We start from the raw sequence: 15226 nt of genomic DNA, 5'->3' as shown, positions 1-15226 counted from the left end.
ATAGTCATTTCCAGTGAGACTTTAACATTAAAAGATTTTGCACTCTATATGTGTCATGGGGCAGCTTGCTGAGGCTTCCTCAGATGAAGAGGACCTTGAAGCAGTAGGCAGTGAAAGAGAGGAGCAGCAGCAAGCTAAGCAGGCACAGACAGACAGATAAATGTTCCCCATGCCTACAACCACCCAGGACAGGAAACTCACCTATGTCCAGCAGCAGTCCTCCACAACCACTGGATCAGCAGCACCAAAGGTGCAGAACACTTCTACTCAAATATAAAAGGAGTGCTAGATTATAAGAACTACCAAGATCACTGCCAGCTGACAGCAATGGGAATAATGAGCTCCCTCCAGCAGAGAGTGCTGAGTCAGAGAAACCAGCACCAGCTGGTTCCTCTTAGGCTTATTTAAGCAGACATGGCAGCCCTGGTTTCCTGATTACTTCTGAGACTCTCGTGGCTTGGAACAGACTGACTTGGCATTTGGCTTTTGGTATTGATCCTCAGACTGCTCTCTGACTACACTACCTCCTTCTGGCCCTCAGGTCTGCTGGAATTCAGGACAATATGTTTATTGTTGCATGGCTGTTTCTTTCTTATTATTGGAATAAGAATTGAAGTCCTGATAAGTGAGAATAGTTAGAAAGATGAAAAGAGTTTTCAAACATGGTTTGATTGACTGACTTATTGAGATCTAAACATTTAAGGAAGGTAATAATGTTTGGACACAAATAATTATATGTATTAACATTTTTGACAGAAATATAGTTTCTTATGATTGATGTAGGACTGAATTTTTTGTCATATTTGGATGCTTATGGTTAATAGGGTGGTTAACCTCCAGGTGGGGGTTGGAGATCTCTCAGAGTTACAACTGATCTCCAGTCTACATAGCTTATTCATTTACGACTGATTTATTTAAAACATTTATTCCACTTCTGGAGAAAATGGCTGCTTTGAAAGATAGACTGTATGGCATTATTCTCTACTGAGGCCCCTTCCTTACCTAAAGCCCAACCTCACATCTCCAGATATTTCTGAACCCAGAGCTGGCAACCTAAGGAGAAAAAAAATAATTTTTAATTAATAAAAGATTTAAACATAAGGGAACATTCCAAAATGTGATCCTTCTGGATCTTCCTCTATATTCTGAACTGGGACAGTCCATCCTAGCACCTCTGCATTGCACAACAATCCTAGGCAAGTTTATTCAAAGAGAGCTCCATTGAATTCAGTGGGATTTACTTCCATAAGATTGCAGCCTAAATCATACCAAGTTGTGTGTAGGTCTTACTCCTAAGTAAACACACTTAGGACCAGGCTATCAGTGACTTTTGGCGACCCCTGGTGGGATTTTCAAGAGGAGAGGCTTTTGAAGATGGTTTCCCATTGCCTGCCTCCCCAGCACAACCTTGGTATTTCTTGAAAGTATCCCATCCAAACACCAACCAGGGCCAACCCTACTTAACTTCTGAGATCTGAGGAGATCAGGCTAGCCTGTGGCTATCTGGGCTTAGGTTCCGTTAAACTTTCTCAATGCAAATAATAGTATGTTCGGCTTTGGTTAACAACAAATTACTTTACAGTAGGGAAGAAAGTGGTGGTAGTGGGGTTTAGGAAAGTGCCTTCCCAATGCTTCATTTTTAAAATGGAAGTAGTAGCAAGCAGTTAATGTGTGAGAAACTGAAACTTTGTAAGAAAAGAATGACTGCCACCCCTGAACTTCGAGATTATTAACTGTAATAAATGTGGTGGATCCTACACTAAGAATAGTCGCTTGCTCTTTTGCAGACAGGGTTGCCAGGTTCCTCTTCGCCACCTGTGGGAGGTTTTTGGGGCGGAGCCTGAGGAGGGGCGGGGTTTGGGGAGGGGGGTACTTCAATGCCATAGAGTCTAATTGCAAAAGCAGCCATTTTCTCCAGGGGGACTGACCTCTATCGGCTGGAGTTCAGTTATAATAGCAGGAGACCTCCAGCTAGTGCCTGGAGGTTTGGAAACAGGCACGGGAAGAAATCAGTACGATAATACAAAATGTGTATATTGTGTTTCAAAACATTTTGACAAGTACAATGGACTACAACAAGTGACAATAAACGATATACACAAAATATACAAAACGTGTTTGATGCAGTCTATGAATAGTACAGTCTATAAATAGTAGAAACGGCCGTCCCCCACGCATCATGCTTAATGAAGATTTTGTGATCATTTATACATGTACCTGATGGACTTTTTAAAATACTTTTCTATATACTAAGAAGATTCTACTATTTATAGACTGTACTATTCATAGACTGCATCCAACACGTTTTGTATATTTTGCATATGTCGTTTATTGTCACTTGTTGTCGTCCATTGCACTTGTTGAAATGTTTTGAAACACATTTTGTATTATTGTACTGATTTCTTCCCGTGCCAGTTTCCAAACCTGACGGTATTAGCACGGAGGTGCGCTTTTCTTGTTTTGCCAAGTGCCTGGAGGTTGGCAACTCTATTTCCAGCATTTGTACGAGGGACGCACAGAAACACGCGTGTAAGTGGTACTGAACTCTGTAACACTGACTGGTTACAAAACATGCTTAGCACGACGCTGTGTGGAGATTTTTAATTAAGATTACACTCAGGAGCATCATGAACCAAAGCATGTTATAATATAATATGCCATATAAGCATAAATTATACCGTTCGTCCGAGCTCTACTATTCCACGCACCTGCGAACAAGCCATTCCAGCTGTGTGGGTGGGCAGGCGGGAGGGGGGAATGGCTTCAATTTTCGTAACGCGCATGCTCCGTCTTTTGGGCATGCTCAGTAGTCACGGCGAAGCCGAACCTCCCTTTCCTCGCAGTTGATTTGTTGGCAGGCGCGAGAGCGCGCGGCCGCTCCTGAGCCTGCGCGGTTGGAACGCGTCGGCGTGGAATGTTGGTGCTGAGTTTGACAGGAGGAGGAAGCCCCGGTGGGAAGCAGAGTGGTCGCTGCAGCGGTTTGTAGGGACTTTTTCTCTGGCGTTGGGATGCCGGTTTGCAATGTTGGCAGCTGTGGTGTCCTAATATCTTGGCTTTAGCTGTGCGAGTCTGGCTGGGAGGGAGAACGGAAAGCAAGCCCTGAAGCTTGCAAAAGTGGGGGTGGGGGAGGGGTTGAGTCAAACTTTTTGCTCTTGCAACCATTGTCGATAATGCTCTTGGACCTACAGGAAGGTGACTTCTCTGATTTTGGTTGTGGGGCTTCTGAAATGCCATTAAAACATTTCTGGGCGGGCTTCCAAGTAGGATGGGGAAATTTTGATCACTGAAGAGGGGTGGGGAGGCCAAATCTAATTAACTAACTTCAGTCAGGTTTTCTACTTTTTAATTTATGAATTTCTGGAGCAGTCATGCTTGCTTTTTTTTATAATTATTAAATTTTTAACAAAACATACAATATAAAAAGAAAACATACAATATAAAAAGAAAACATACAATATAAAAAGAAAACATACAATATAAAAAGAAAACATACAATATAAAAAGAAAACATACAATATAAAAAGAAAACATACAATATAAAAAGAAAAAAAGAAAAAAAGAAATATAAAGTACAATATATACAGTCATGCTTGCTAAAGGGTTGTTAGAACACTTAAAACATACCGGTTTGCAACTCAGTGGAGATTTTGGTGAACCTTGAATCATGCAGTGAAACATTTGGTCATACAGCTCAGGTACCTGCCATCTATTATCATTTGTTGTAATGCGAGGTTGGTCAGTTATGGCAACTGAAGTGGTCACAGCATCCCAAAACATGGACTGCACGTTGCAAGCTGTAGATATGTGCTTGCAAAAGAGTGCAGCGCAAAAGCACAGGGCTACAAATGTCAATGAAAACTTTGCATTGATGCATATTCAGTTCTTTTTTTCTGTGAAGCCCCACCTCATGTTCATGAGTATCCAGATCAATAGTGGCTGTGTTTTCTGTCTTCCATATAATTCATGTTTAAAAACATAAGCTCTATTACATATGGCATCCTAATAGAGGGAACTACATTTTAAATCACTAATGTTAGTTTTTCATCTGCACTGTATTTCTGCTGTCCCATGTGAATACTGTTTCTCATTGTAGCGTTAGTTGACTACTTAATGGGTATCTGTTCTGTATTATTATCCTTTATTATCTTTGTTGTAGAAACTGAATGGGATTTATGTAACAGGTACAACTATGGCTGAAGAAATCAGAAAGAGATTTGATTTTCCTAACACCCTTATACAGTCACAGGTGAAGTAACTTTCTGGTTGGTATATCTTGTAATTTTTAAAACCATTAGAGGTACTCTGTCTCACAACTCTGTCTTGCAGAAGCTTACACTGGGATAACTTGTGTTAGCCTCTAAGATGCCACTGGTCTTCTCGTTTGTTTTCTGGAATTCCTCTGTGAATGCAGACCAAGAGCTTTCGGCAGAACATTCTAATATAATAATCTGAGAGAACTCAATCAGTCCCCAGCTGTGAAGAGCCTTAAGATTTGTGTATGTCTATGTGCACATATGTGAAAATTAGCAAAAAGCAAGACACTGAGCCATGAAGCCAAAAGAGGAGAAAGTATACAGTTCATGACAGTACCTTTAAGCATGTTTGCATTTTGTTGTTCCCCCTGATTCAGTTCCTGTGAAGCTTTGGAAATAACTGAGAGTTGGAATCACCGGTTGAGAAACATAAAAGGTTTCTGTTTTTTGCAGGAAAGTGCCTGCAAGTGCTATCTGCAGAACCTAGGAAAGAATCCTCTTTTTCTGTTTAAAATCAGAGTGGCTTCATGTTGATGGTTACTTTTTATTTCCTGCTTTTTCTAAATGCATCAGGCACCCAGGTAGTGTCCCATCTAAGCATGTTAGGCTCCCAGGTAGTGTCCCATCTAAGAATTCATTGTTCTCTGGAACTTTTCCAGTTGTTATTCCAGCAAGTTGCTTATATGAGAAGATCCTGTTGTCTGATATCCACGCAACATCACAGTCTCTGCTGATGTATCATAACAACCTCCTGATGTGCAAAAACACTGCGCCAGGGAACTTAGATCCACTTTACATATTATGAATGTTACCTGGATAGGCTAATTGCCATGGAATGATTCTGGTTATGTAAATCCTTTCTCACCTTTGATCTTTTTAAAATTACTGTGGTTGAGTTTATCACAAATCTGTGACAGATACTGGAGGGTATTCTCCATGTGGCAACCAATCTGTGTGCATCCATTTTTAATTGTTCTGTTGGTCTCCCAGGCTACAGTATTTTCAGGATAGAGTTCTTCTCCCTGTTGTTTAGTCGCCACTTATCATTTATCTATACTCTACCTTCTTCCCCCCATAGTAAATCTACACTTGAAAGACTCATGACTGAATTAATCCTCTGCCTTAACTCCTCTTTTCCATCATATGAAGGATTCTCAGTTTGATTTCCATGCGCATTTTAAGTGAGCAGTGACTCACAAAAGCTGATATTGAAATAAATGATGTTAGACCTTAAAGTGCTTCTAGACTTTTGCTGCTAGACTGCCATGGCTACCCCTTTGTGATATCCATATGTGCCAAGTTAGTGCCTCATTGAGGATTATTAGTCTTTCCATAGACTGTCCTGGCATTCAGCAGCAGATGCAATCGCACAGTGGCATGGCTACCCAGATCCTGCTGGGTTGAAAGGAGAAAAAGAATTTGATGGGTCTCTCCCCCCCTCCCCCTCTCCCTCTCCCTGTTTTCTTAATGTGTCCTTTGCTCATGATACATCTATAGTTTAAATTTTCATTAGTCTCCTCTGGTACCGAGGGCTGGCCCAGCAGCACAAAAAACCTCAAGAGGTTAGCTGGGTCAGTAGTATTTTTAGGAATGTTTTGTCTTTGTGATTAGAGAAAGATTCCCTGCAATGTTCCAGAGGATGTTGCAACTCTTGGGTTATGTACAACTATGCATTATCTAAGAGGTTGTGCACCACTATTCCCTATGACATCAGGGTCATGTAACAGGAAGTGGGGGAGCTAAAATTATGACCCCACTGGTGTCACGACCAAGACCATTGGCAGCAGGCCAAAAAAGCTGGAGGTAGGAAATGGAAACCAAGGACCACAGTGAGGAACAAGCCAAAGGTCAGAGCCATGGAAGAATCTTGTCCACCACTGAGTAACCTCAGCTTGCAATCCTCACCATGTGTGTAAAGAGAGGCAGGGTTCATGTAGCGTTGCCAACCTCCAGGTAATACCAGAAGATCTCCTGCTATTACAACTGATCTCCAGCCGATAGAGATCAGTTCACCTGGAGAAAATGGTCGCTTTGGCAATTGGACTCTATGGCATTGAAGTCCCTCCCCAAACTCTGCCCTCCTCAGGCTCTACCCCCAAAATCTCCCACCAATGGCGAAGAGGGACCTGGCAACCCTAGGTTCATGACATCCTTGCACTTTATGCAGGAGTTTATTCCAGAAGGTAGCAAAAATAGCAACCCTATAAGCTCAGCAGGAAAGGGCTTCATGATCCACTTGGCCACTGCTCTAAGAGGAGCATGCCTGTTAGGTGCTGTGGAACACAGGCAGGATAATGCTGCTGCAGTTGTCTTGCTTGTGAGCTTCTTAGAGGCACCTGGTTGGCCACTGTGTGAGCAGACTGCTGGACATGATGGGCCTTGGTCTGATCTAGCATGGCTTCTTTTATATTCTTGTGTTCTAAGACATTGCATGGAATCCTGGAACTCCTGTTGGAGCATGTGGTGTTGTCACTAGAGTGGTTTTTGCAAGCAATGATAATGTGCATAACTTCAATTACCTTTTTAGTGATTTATGTTTTCTGCACAGACTGTGAGCCACCTTGTTGCTGCTGTGCTGAAAGAAAACATTTCATCCAAGAAGATAAGCCAGTCAACGAACCAGGTTTGCTGCTTTGGTTGCTCCCTTTTCTTTTCCCTACATCCTTTTTGGAAGCCGCCTTTCTGGGGTTGCATGACTGATGAGTCATGAATATGCCTTTGTGTGTGCGCCTAGGAACTTTAAATCTTTCTGGTTGCAAAGTAATCCTTTGTAGGAAAAGAATGCTTAATAGTAGTGGACTGTGTTACGTTAGTGATGGACAGAGATGGATCCATGCATACCAGCAAGTCTCTAAGAATGTCAGGAACCTTGTCAGGCAGTTCCTCATGCCACTCCTATTCTCTTATGAAAACACTTTCACAAGATGCTTCACATTTTTATGACCTTTCTAACAGCTTAAATTAACTGGTTATTTTTTTTAATGAGAGCATATTCTCCCCCTGCCCCATTCCTTTTTAAAAATTCTGTTTGTCCTGCAAATTGTTCCACTTCCATTTCAGTTTTAACCTGGAGAAGATCTAAATTCTTTTAATAGAGACAAATGTTGAAATGGCAGCTTTCATCAGTTTCCAGTTTGTGCCTCCCTTACTCCTTCTTGTAGGTTACTACTGCCTAGCATCCCATTTATAGAGTTGCCAGATCCAGGTTGGGAAATACCTGGAGATTTTGGGGGTGGGGTCTGAGGAGTGTGGGGTTTGGAGAGGGGAGGGACTTCAATGCCATAGAATCCAATTCCCAAAGTGGCCATTTTCTCCAGGGGAACTGATTTCTATCACCTGGTGATCAGTTGTAATAGTGGGAGATCTCCAGCCACCACCTGGAGGTTGGCAATTCTATCCATTTAGGCATTGATTAAATTGTAGCCCAGAAAGGAGTCTTGTGCTAGGATCATGTCTGCAGATCAAGATTCCTTTTCGTGCTTTAATTTTAATGAACATACAGGTATGCTTGTAATGTGTAATTCTTTTGAAGACGACAACATAGGCTACACACAGGAGGGGAGTATGTGAGTATGACCATATACTAGGGTTGCCAGGTTCCTCTTTGCCACTGGTGGCAGGTTTTTGGGGTGGAGCCTAAGGAGGGCAGGGCTTGGGGAGGGACTTTAATGCCATAGAGTCCAATTGCCAAAGCAGCCATTTTCTCCAGGTGAACTGATCTCTATTGGCTGGAGATCAGTTGTAAAAGCAGGAGATCTCTAGCTAGTACCTGGAGATTGGCAACCCTACCATACACCAAGTTTATATTCATGACAAATACTTGGTTTATAATGGCAGAATCATGAGATCTTGTCATGGGAATGGGAGGATTCTGCCTGAAAAAATTGTTATTTTTTCCTTACCATATTTTAGGATTGCCAATCTCCAGGTGGTGGCTGGAGATCTCCTGGGATTACAACTGATCTCCAGACATCAGCGATCAGTTCCCTTGGAGAAAATGGCTACTTTGAAAGGTGGACTCCATGGCATTATACTCCATTGAAGTCCCTCCCTTCCCCAAACCCCCCCTCCTCAGGTTGCCCTCCAAAATATCCAGGTATTTCCCAACCCATAGCTGGCAACCCTACCATAGCATTAAAAGTAGTTAGCTATGTTAGTTAGTAGATGTGTTAGCTTTTTAACATCCATTAAATCAAAAAAGGCCTTACAGATTTCCCTGAGTACATCTTGTGAATTTTATCTTGTCCAGTCTCCTCAAGCAGGTCTCTGAAGAGGCTACATATACATTTTCTATATAAATAAATGGACCTTGGATAACGTTCTAAAGGCTAAAAGAGAAGTAGGGAGGCCATTCCACTGCCTTGGAGCTAATATTATTTTTTTAAAAAGGCTAGGGGTTGCTGACACAATGCGTTAGATTCTCAATTTCCAGTTTAAAGCCATGGGAGTACCGAGTTGATCGACTGATGAATCAGCATTTCTGAGTGTCATTTCCTTCCATTTCGATTTCAGACCCCTGCATTAAACTTGCTTTGGGAAAAGTGCTACAGTGACGATGTGGTCATTCGGACAGCGTGTTGTGAGGCACTGGTCACACTTACTGCGCAAGGTCATGCAGAGTTCAGTTATGTTCTTAATGGAGCCCTCAACCTGATTCCTTCTGCCAGGTAATGGCTGTTAGTGTTGTCCGTACTATATCCTGTTTGAGTGTTTCCATGTTCGTGGCATATTTATTCTACTAGGTCTTCCTGCAAGCAGAGTTCTGTATCCAAGATGATGCTCTGCTGATTCTCCTAGGAGTATGTGCTGCAGCATAGAAAACATTGGGGTGGAATCAATACTGTTACAACACCAGTAAACTTTGAATAATGCGACTTTTTGAAAGTACTACTGTCTTCACTCTAAATTGGGTGTGTGAATCCCCAGAGGCCAGACTTGACTCAGAACTTGCATATCTGCCTTCAGTCCAGTAATCTCTGGAATACAGCACCCAGACTCTCAATTTTGCTGTCTTCAATATTTGGCAGGTTTGTAATAGTCCAGGCCTCCTTTTCTCTCAAGGGAAGACTTGGGCCTAGGTGGAATGGCCTAGGGCTCTAGAGGTATGTTTCAGAATAATCGGGAATACATATAATCTTTCTGCTACACGATTTTTGAAATTCCTATATGGTTCTAGAACTTTTCATATCTGGGCCATTGCAGCTCTTAGCCAGTGCTACTTTCAGGGTTTTCTGTACAAGCCTGATGGCTGGGATACTTAGGAAGCAATCCAAATTCAATTTTATTCCTTGGGGCTTACTCTCAGGAAAGTGTTCTACAGATTGCAGCCTTATGGTTAATTGAAGGGCACGTTTTTCAGGATTCTCACAGAAGTCTGCATGTTGTTCAGGTCATAAAAATAATATAGTCTGTTTTCCACAAACAGCTCTGCTCTGTTCCAAAGAGCTTGTTAGAGATCGAGGGTAGTGGTTGGGTGTTGGACCAGGAGGGCCTGGGTTCTACTTGGCTGTTGAGTTTGATGAATTTAGGCAGATCACTTTCTCTTGCTGCCTCGTATTCCTGGTGAGGACAGAATGAAGGAGGGGATGACCCCATTCATCAACCTGGAGAGCAGGAAAACAATGTGATCTGAAGGTAAAAATAGCTCCAAACTGGCTCCCAGGTTTAACTGAGAACATTGCTGCTGTAAGGAGAACAATTATCAAGCCCTTTTTGTCTTGATTAAATTTGTATTAAAAATCCTAACCGTCAACAGAATTTTCTGTGATTTACGAGTATGTGATACCCCATGCATTTATTAACTAACATATTCGTTGGACTACTTTGACTCGCACTTGCTGGAGATAAATGGATGCCTTTATACCCTGCCTCTCTTCTTATATTGTTAAATGACAGGGACATGTGGGGCAGGGAGGGGCTCAATTTAAGTTAACAGGTAAAGTAAAAGAAAGACTAGCTACGGTGAAACCAAAGCTTAATGGGCCACAGGTTTCCTGCTCTTTGCTTAGAGAACACTAAGTTGTTTTCTTGCTCAAGGCCAGTAATTTGGTTTTCCACCTGTGCTATATTATGGGGTCATGGTAGTGACCCCAGAGCTAGAGTTTCCAGGACTTGTACCATTCAAAACATTTTCCACTCCCTTTCAGAAAATTATGTGTTAGACTGAATTTTCTCATGCCTAACTTCACTTAGTCCAAAATTTCTCAAGGGATGTTGAGGCATGTGTGCTGATCTCAAACTTTCTGTCGGCCTTACGGCTTGATCTTGCCTGCTTTGGAGTTTTTGAGTGCAGACTTTGGGCAAATGAACCACCCACAAGCCAACACAGCTAGAAAGAGTGCAACAATCTGGGGTCTGTGGGTAGGATAAATAGCACAATTATGCCCTTTACTGTTGAATTTGTTAGATTTAATCCCCAAATTTTTTTTTTTACAAATAACATAGGCTGTGATTAGTACACTCAATTTTAAAAGTTCCCTTTCGCTTATTGCCTTAACAACATTCACAAGTGAGTTATTCCAGACTAGAATCTGTAACGAATCTCTTCTGTGGAGCTCTGCAGAGAAATAGCTTTGATGGTAACATTGTGGATTCATTCTTTCCTTAGGAACGTCCATGGTTTGATAAAAACCATTATAAAGCTCCTAGAAATGCAAGCGTGGCAGATGACCAAGAGTGGGGAGGAACAACTTGGGGAATTTCATGCAATCAGGTATGCTGATTTGATTATTTGTATGTGGCTTTGTGTTTTGGATCTGCATGGAAGTGGTTCTGGAGAGAGTGATATACCCCTCCCCCCAATAGAGTAATATGTATGTTGCAAGTATCTATGGAGATTAGGTAAGAACTTCTGCTTTATCTACAACTGCTTTGGCTGATGATTCCCACATATTTGAACAACTCACTATAGAGTAATGTTGCCTGCATAGGAGAGATGGTTAGTGATGAGATTAACCAAGGGCCTCTTGAGTATCTTGTGCTTTAAGTGTAGTTTTGCCCCTGGAGAGCTATTCTAAACTGAGGTTTTTGCAGATCACTAGTCCTTGTTCTGTTACAGTGTCCTCTATGCTGTGGGTTGAGATCAGTAGAACGAAATGAGTTGAAGGCCAAGGTGCCCTTCCGCTCACAGGGAGTTAGTGCCACAAACAAAAGGGTATTGTTGGACTCAAGCTCTGCGTGTGTAGTTGAATTCAGTTTATCTTGTGGGGTTATAGCTCCCTTTTAATAATGGATCTTTTCCTAGATATGTATATAAAAAATTCTACTTGAATGATACTTGGAGTCTTTTATGTATGTTTGGAATATTTACATTTTGTTCATTTGTCTTTAGAAACCTAAGTGGTGGATTACTGTAATTGATGGGTCCCTCTAGGGAGTTAAGACATCTAGGGGAGATGGAAGAATATCCCTGAATATTTTCAGGACCTTGAAGCTTCTTGTACCTTCCCTAGCAAGATCCCCATAAATATCAACATCACCTATTTTAGTTTTTCTAAAGGTGTCAGCTTGGAACCTTTTTTTCTTTGAGAGCGGTATTGTATGCTTATGGAAAGGTTGAGGTGGGGCTTGCCTCAGCTGCCAGGTCCACCCCCCCTTCGCCTCACCCTCTTCAGGCTCTGCCCCAAAAACCTCCCACCGGTGGTGAAGAGGGACCTGGCAACCCTAGTGCAGTCACAAAATGGCTGCTGCAAGAGGGGGAGTAGATTATCTTCAGTCACACAGTGGAGGAGGAAGTTTTTATATTCTGCTTTTCTTTACTGTAAGGAGTCTCAAAGCGGCTTACAATTGCCTCCCCCCACCCCAACAGGCACCTTGTGAGGTAGGTGGGGCTGAGAGAGTTCTGATAGAACTGTGGCTGACCCAAGGTCACCCAGCAGGTTTCATGTGGAGGAGTGGGGATTCAAACCCGGATCTCCAGATTTGTCTGCTAGTTTGGTGGCAGTTGTTGTCAAGGCGACATTTTTAAATACCTGCCAATAAGTTTCTTGTTGCACACAAACTGTTTTAAGAAAATTGGGGGGGGGGCTCTTACCTTGTGTTGTCTCTTTGCCTGCATCAAGTTGCCAAACAAATTGACAGTGAGATTGTGAACCACAAAAGGCTCCTCTCAGTTGTTACTCTCTGAAAAACCTTGGACTAGTCACTGTCCCCCAGCCTCACAGGGTTATTATGAAGATGAAATGGAGGAGGGGAAGAGTCATGTATGCTGCCCAGAGCTCCTTGAAGAAAGGACAAGTTACAAATCAAATGAATAATGCAAGGAACTACAGTAGTTTTCATCCCCAATTTCCCCAGCTTTAAAAGGAAAAAGCATGAACCATATATCTGTTGGGGCGATCCTCTCTTCTGTTATGGTCTGTTGCAATCATTGTCTGTACTGTCAACATGGCACAATCACTGTTCCGGTTTCTCCCACAGGAGTGCACAAGCATTCTTAGTTGACTGCCCCAAACTCTATGGCTCCCTTATCCTGGAAGCCTGCCAAAGACTGAGCTTGAACAATGAATGTTTTCCAGAAGTGCTGCAAAATCCTGTATGCACTGGCTTTTAATGGTGTGTGGGGTGGGGGAGGGTTGTCACTCAAATATCCTAGAGACTTGGAAGAAACCGCAGGCAGGCGCATTCGGTGACCACACAAAATGATCGCAGTTTCCAGGCAAGTTCCATGTTGCTTGTCTGAAATGAACACCATATTTTGTTGGCTGAAAAGGGTTTTCACCTGAAGCAAAGAAGCCTGGTGGCTTGAAGGGTGTTGGTTTGTTTTTCCATGAAGGACAAATCATCAGTAAACTTTAAAATAATGTCTGGAAGGCATGAAATTGCTTTTTTAATTTCACCTTATCCTATAATTGTAATTAGTTAAGGGTGATATAAGCCAGTCTCTTAGGAATGACAGGTATGAAGGGGGGCAGCCTTAGTGCAAAGCCTTGGTGACCTTGGGCCAGTCACACACTTTCAGCCTAACCCCCTTCACAGAGTCATTGTGAGGATAAAATGGAGGGGGAAGAATGCTTTAAGCCAGTTTGTATCCCAATTGGGGAGAAAAGTAGGATATAAATAAAGGAAATAAATAAAAGGCTTGGGCTAATCTTCAGGATTCTGGTAACTCATCTATGTTGCTCTCAAAAAGATTTTAAAGGATGACAATCATGTTTCGTCAGATCTTTGGGAATTTGTTTTCTTCTATATTTTGAGGATTTTTTAAAGTCATTGCTATATTTTATGGTTGGAAGTGGTTTTGTGGGCTCAGGCATGGGTACAAGTATGGGTTCTAAGTGTATTAAATTCAGTAAACATGAGGGGTTTTGTTTCTGGACTTAAAGCAAGGTGCCAATGAAAAGCTATCCTGTCCTTTGTAGATGGGGTTCTGTGGACCTGTGGGAACATTGCTTCTCATATAGTATCACCTTTGTCCTAAAAAAGACCTTCTCAGGATATTTTCACACATGCTGAATAATACACTTTTGATCCACTTTCAATGCACTTTAGTGATCATTTGCAAGTGGATTTTGCTGTTTCACACAGTAAGATCCAGCTGCAAAGTGCATTGAAAGTGGATTGAAAGCGCATTATTTGGCATATGTGAAAGCACCAAGTTATTTTTTGCTTTGTTAAAATCTATTAAGAGTTGTCAGTGGTTGCCCCAAACCCTGTGGTACCCCACTGTCAAAAGTGACCTGCCTGAATCCAAGCCAAAAAACCCTTTGAAACTCTTCTACTTGAGCCTTCATTGGGGTAGAGGAGAATCATAGAATTGGAAGGGGCCATCCAGTCCAACCAGTCCAACCCCCTGCTCAATGCAGGATCAGCCTTAGAGCATCTTCAACAAGGGCTTGTGCAGCCACTGCTTGAAGATTGCCAGTGAGGGAGCTCACCACTTCCCTAGGTAGCTTATTCCACTGTTGAACAACTCTTCCTGTAAAACACTTTCCCCTAATACCCAGCCAGTAACTTTCCGTCCGTAATTTAAGCCAATTATTGCGAGTCCTAGCCTCTGCTGCCAATGGAACAGCTCCCTGCCCTCTAAGTGAACAGCCTTTCAAATACGTAGAGTGCAATCATGTCCCTGCTCAACCTCCTCTTCTCCAGACTAAACATTCCCAACTCCCTCAGCCTTTCCTCATAGGGCTTGGTCTCTAGGCCCCTGATTATCCTTGTTGCTCTCCTCTGCACCCGCTCCATTCTGTCCACATCCTTTTTAAAGAGGGGCCTCCAAAACTGTTAGCTACTGATAAATTACAGCTTTACTAATTTTATGTTGGACTTTTGAACAACTATTGAATTGTGATTTTGCTTCTGTAAAGTGTTCTTTAGAGCCCCATGGCACAAAGTGGTAAGTTGCAGTACTGCAGTCCAAGTGCGGCTCACGACCTGAGTTTGATCCCTACGGAAATTGGTTTCAGGTAGCCGGCTCAAGGTTGACTCAGCCTTCCATCCTTCCGAGGTCGGTAAAATGAGTACCCAGCTTGCTGGGGGTAAAGGGTAGACGACTGGGGAAGGCAATGGCAAACCACCCTGTAAACAAAGTCTGCCTTGGGAACGTTGGGATGTGACGTCACCCCATGGGTCAGGAATGACCTGGTGCTTGCACAAGGGACCTTTACCTTAAGTGTTCTAAGGTCTGTAGAGTTAATTCAATATTTTTTAAGCCATAAAAATTTCCATGAATGGACTCCATATCAGTATCGTAACCAATCTGATCAATGTTCTGATGCATCTGATGTATTGATCTTGGCTCATCTTCTCCTGGAATTTTTTTCAAAAGAATCTTGACTGGCGTGTACCATAAAAAGGCAATTCGGTGTAGCTTTTCCATGTTTGCTAGTATTTCAAACTTCTGATGTGGGTGGCCAGTCTACTGGATCTACCTTTCTGGTATTTTGGGGATTGATATGCGTAACTTACCTATCTATTGTAGACAGCCAATTATATCTTCTCCCCACATAGTTGCCATACATCATGGAGAGCGACCT

At 42.4% G+C, this 15226-nt stretch overlaps 1 protein-coding gene across 1 annotated transcript in view; it reads left to right on the top strand.

Annotated features, from left to right (window-relative positions):
• Positions 1–4133: 4133 nt before the first annotated feature.
• Positions 4134–15226, top strand: part of FOCAD (focadhesin) — a 161658-nt gene continuing 150565 nt past the window's right edge. The window contains exons 1-4 of the mRNA XM_056848241.1: positions 4134–4246; positions 6802–6876; positions 8766–8920; positions 10861–10965. Coding sequence (XP_056704219.1) covers positions 4190–4246; positions 6802–6876; positions 8766–8920; positions 10861–10965 — 392 coding nt within the window. The 5' untranslated portion in view covers positions 4134–4189. The remainder of the gene's footprint in view (positions 4247–6801; positions 6877–8765; positions 8921–10860; positions 10966–15226) is intronic.

The sequence above is a fragment of the Euleptes europaea genome, chromosome 4, assembly GCF_029931775.1.
Source record: "Euleptes europaea isolate rEulEur1 chromosome 4, rEulEur1.hap1, whole genome shotgun sequence".
Taxonomy (NCBI): Eukaryota; Metazoa; Chordata; class Lepidosauria; order Squamata; family Sphaerodactylidae; genus Euleptes; species Euleptes europaea.
This window is presented reverse-complemented; position numbering and strand designations above follow the sequence as displayed.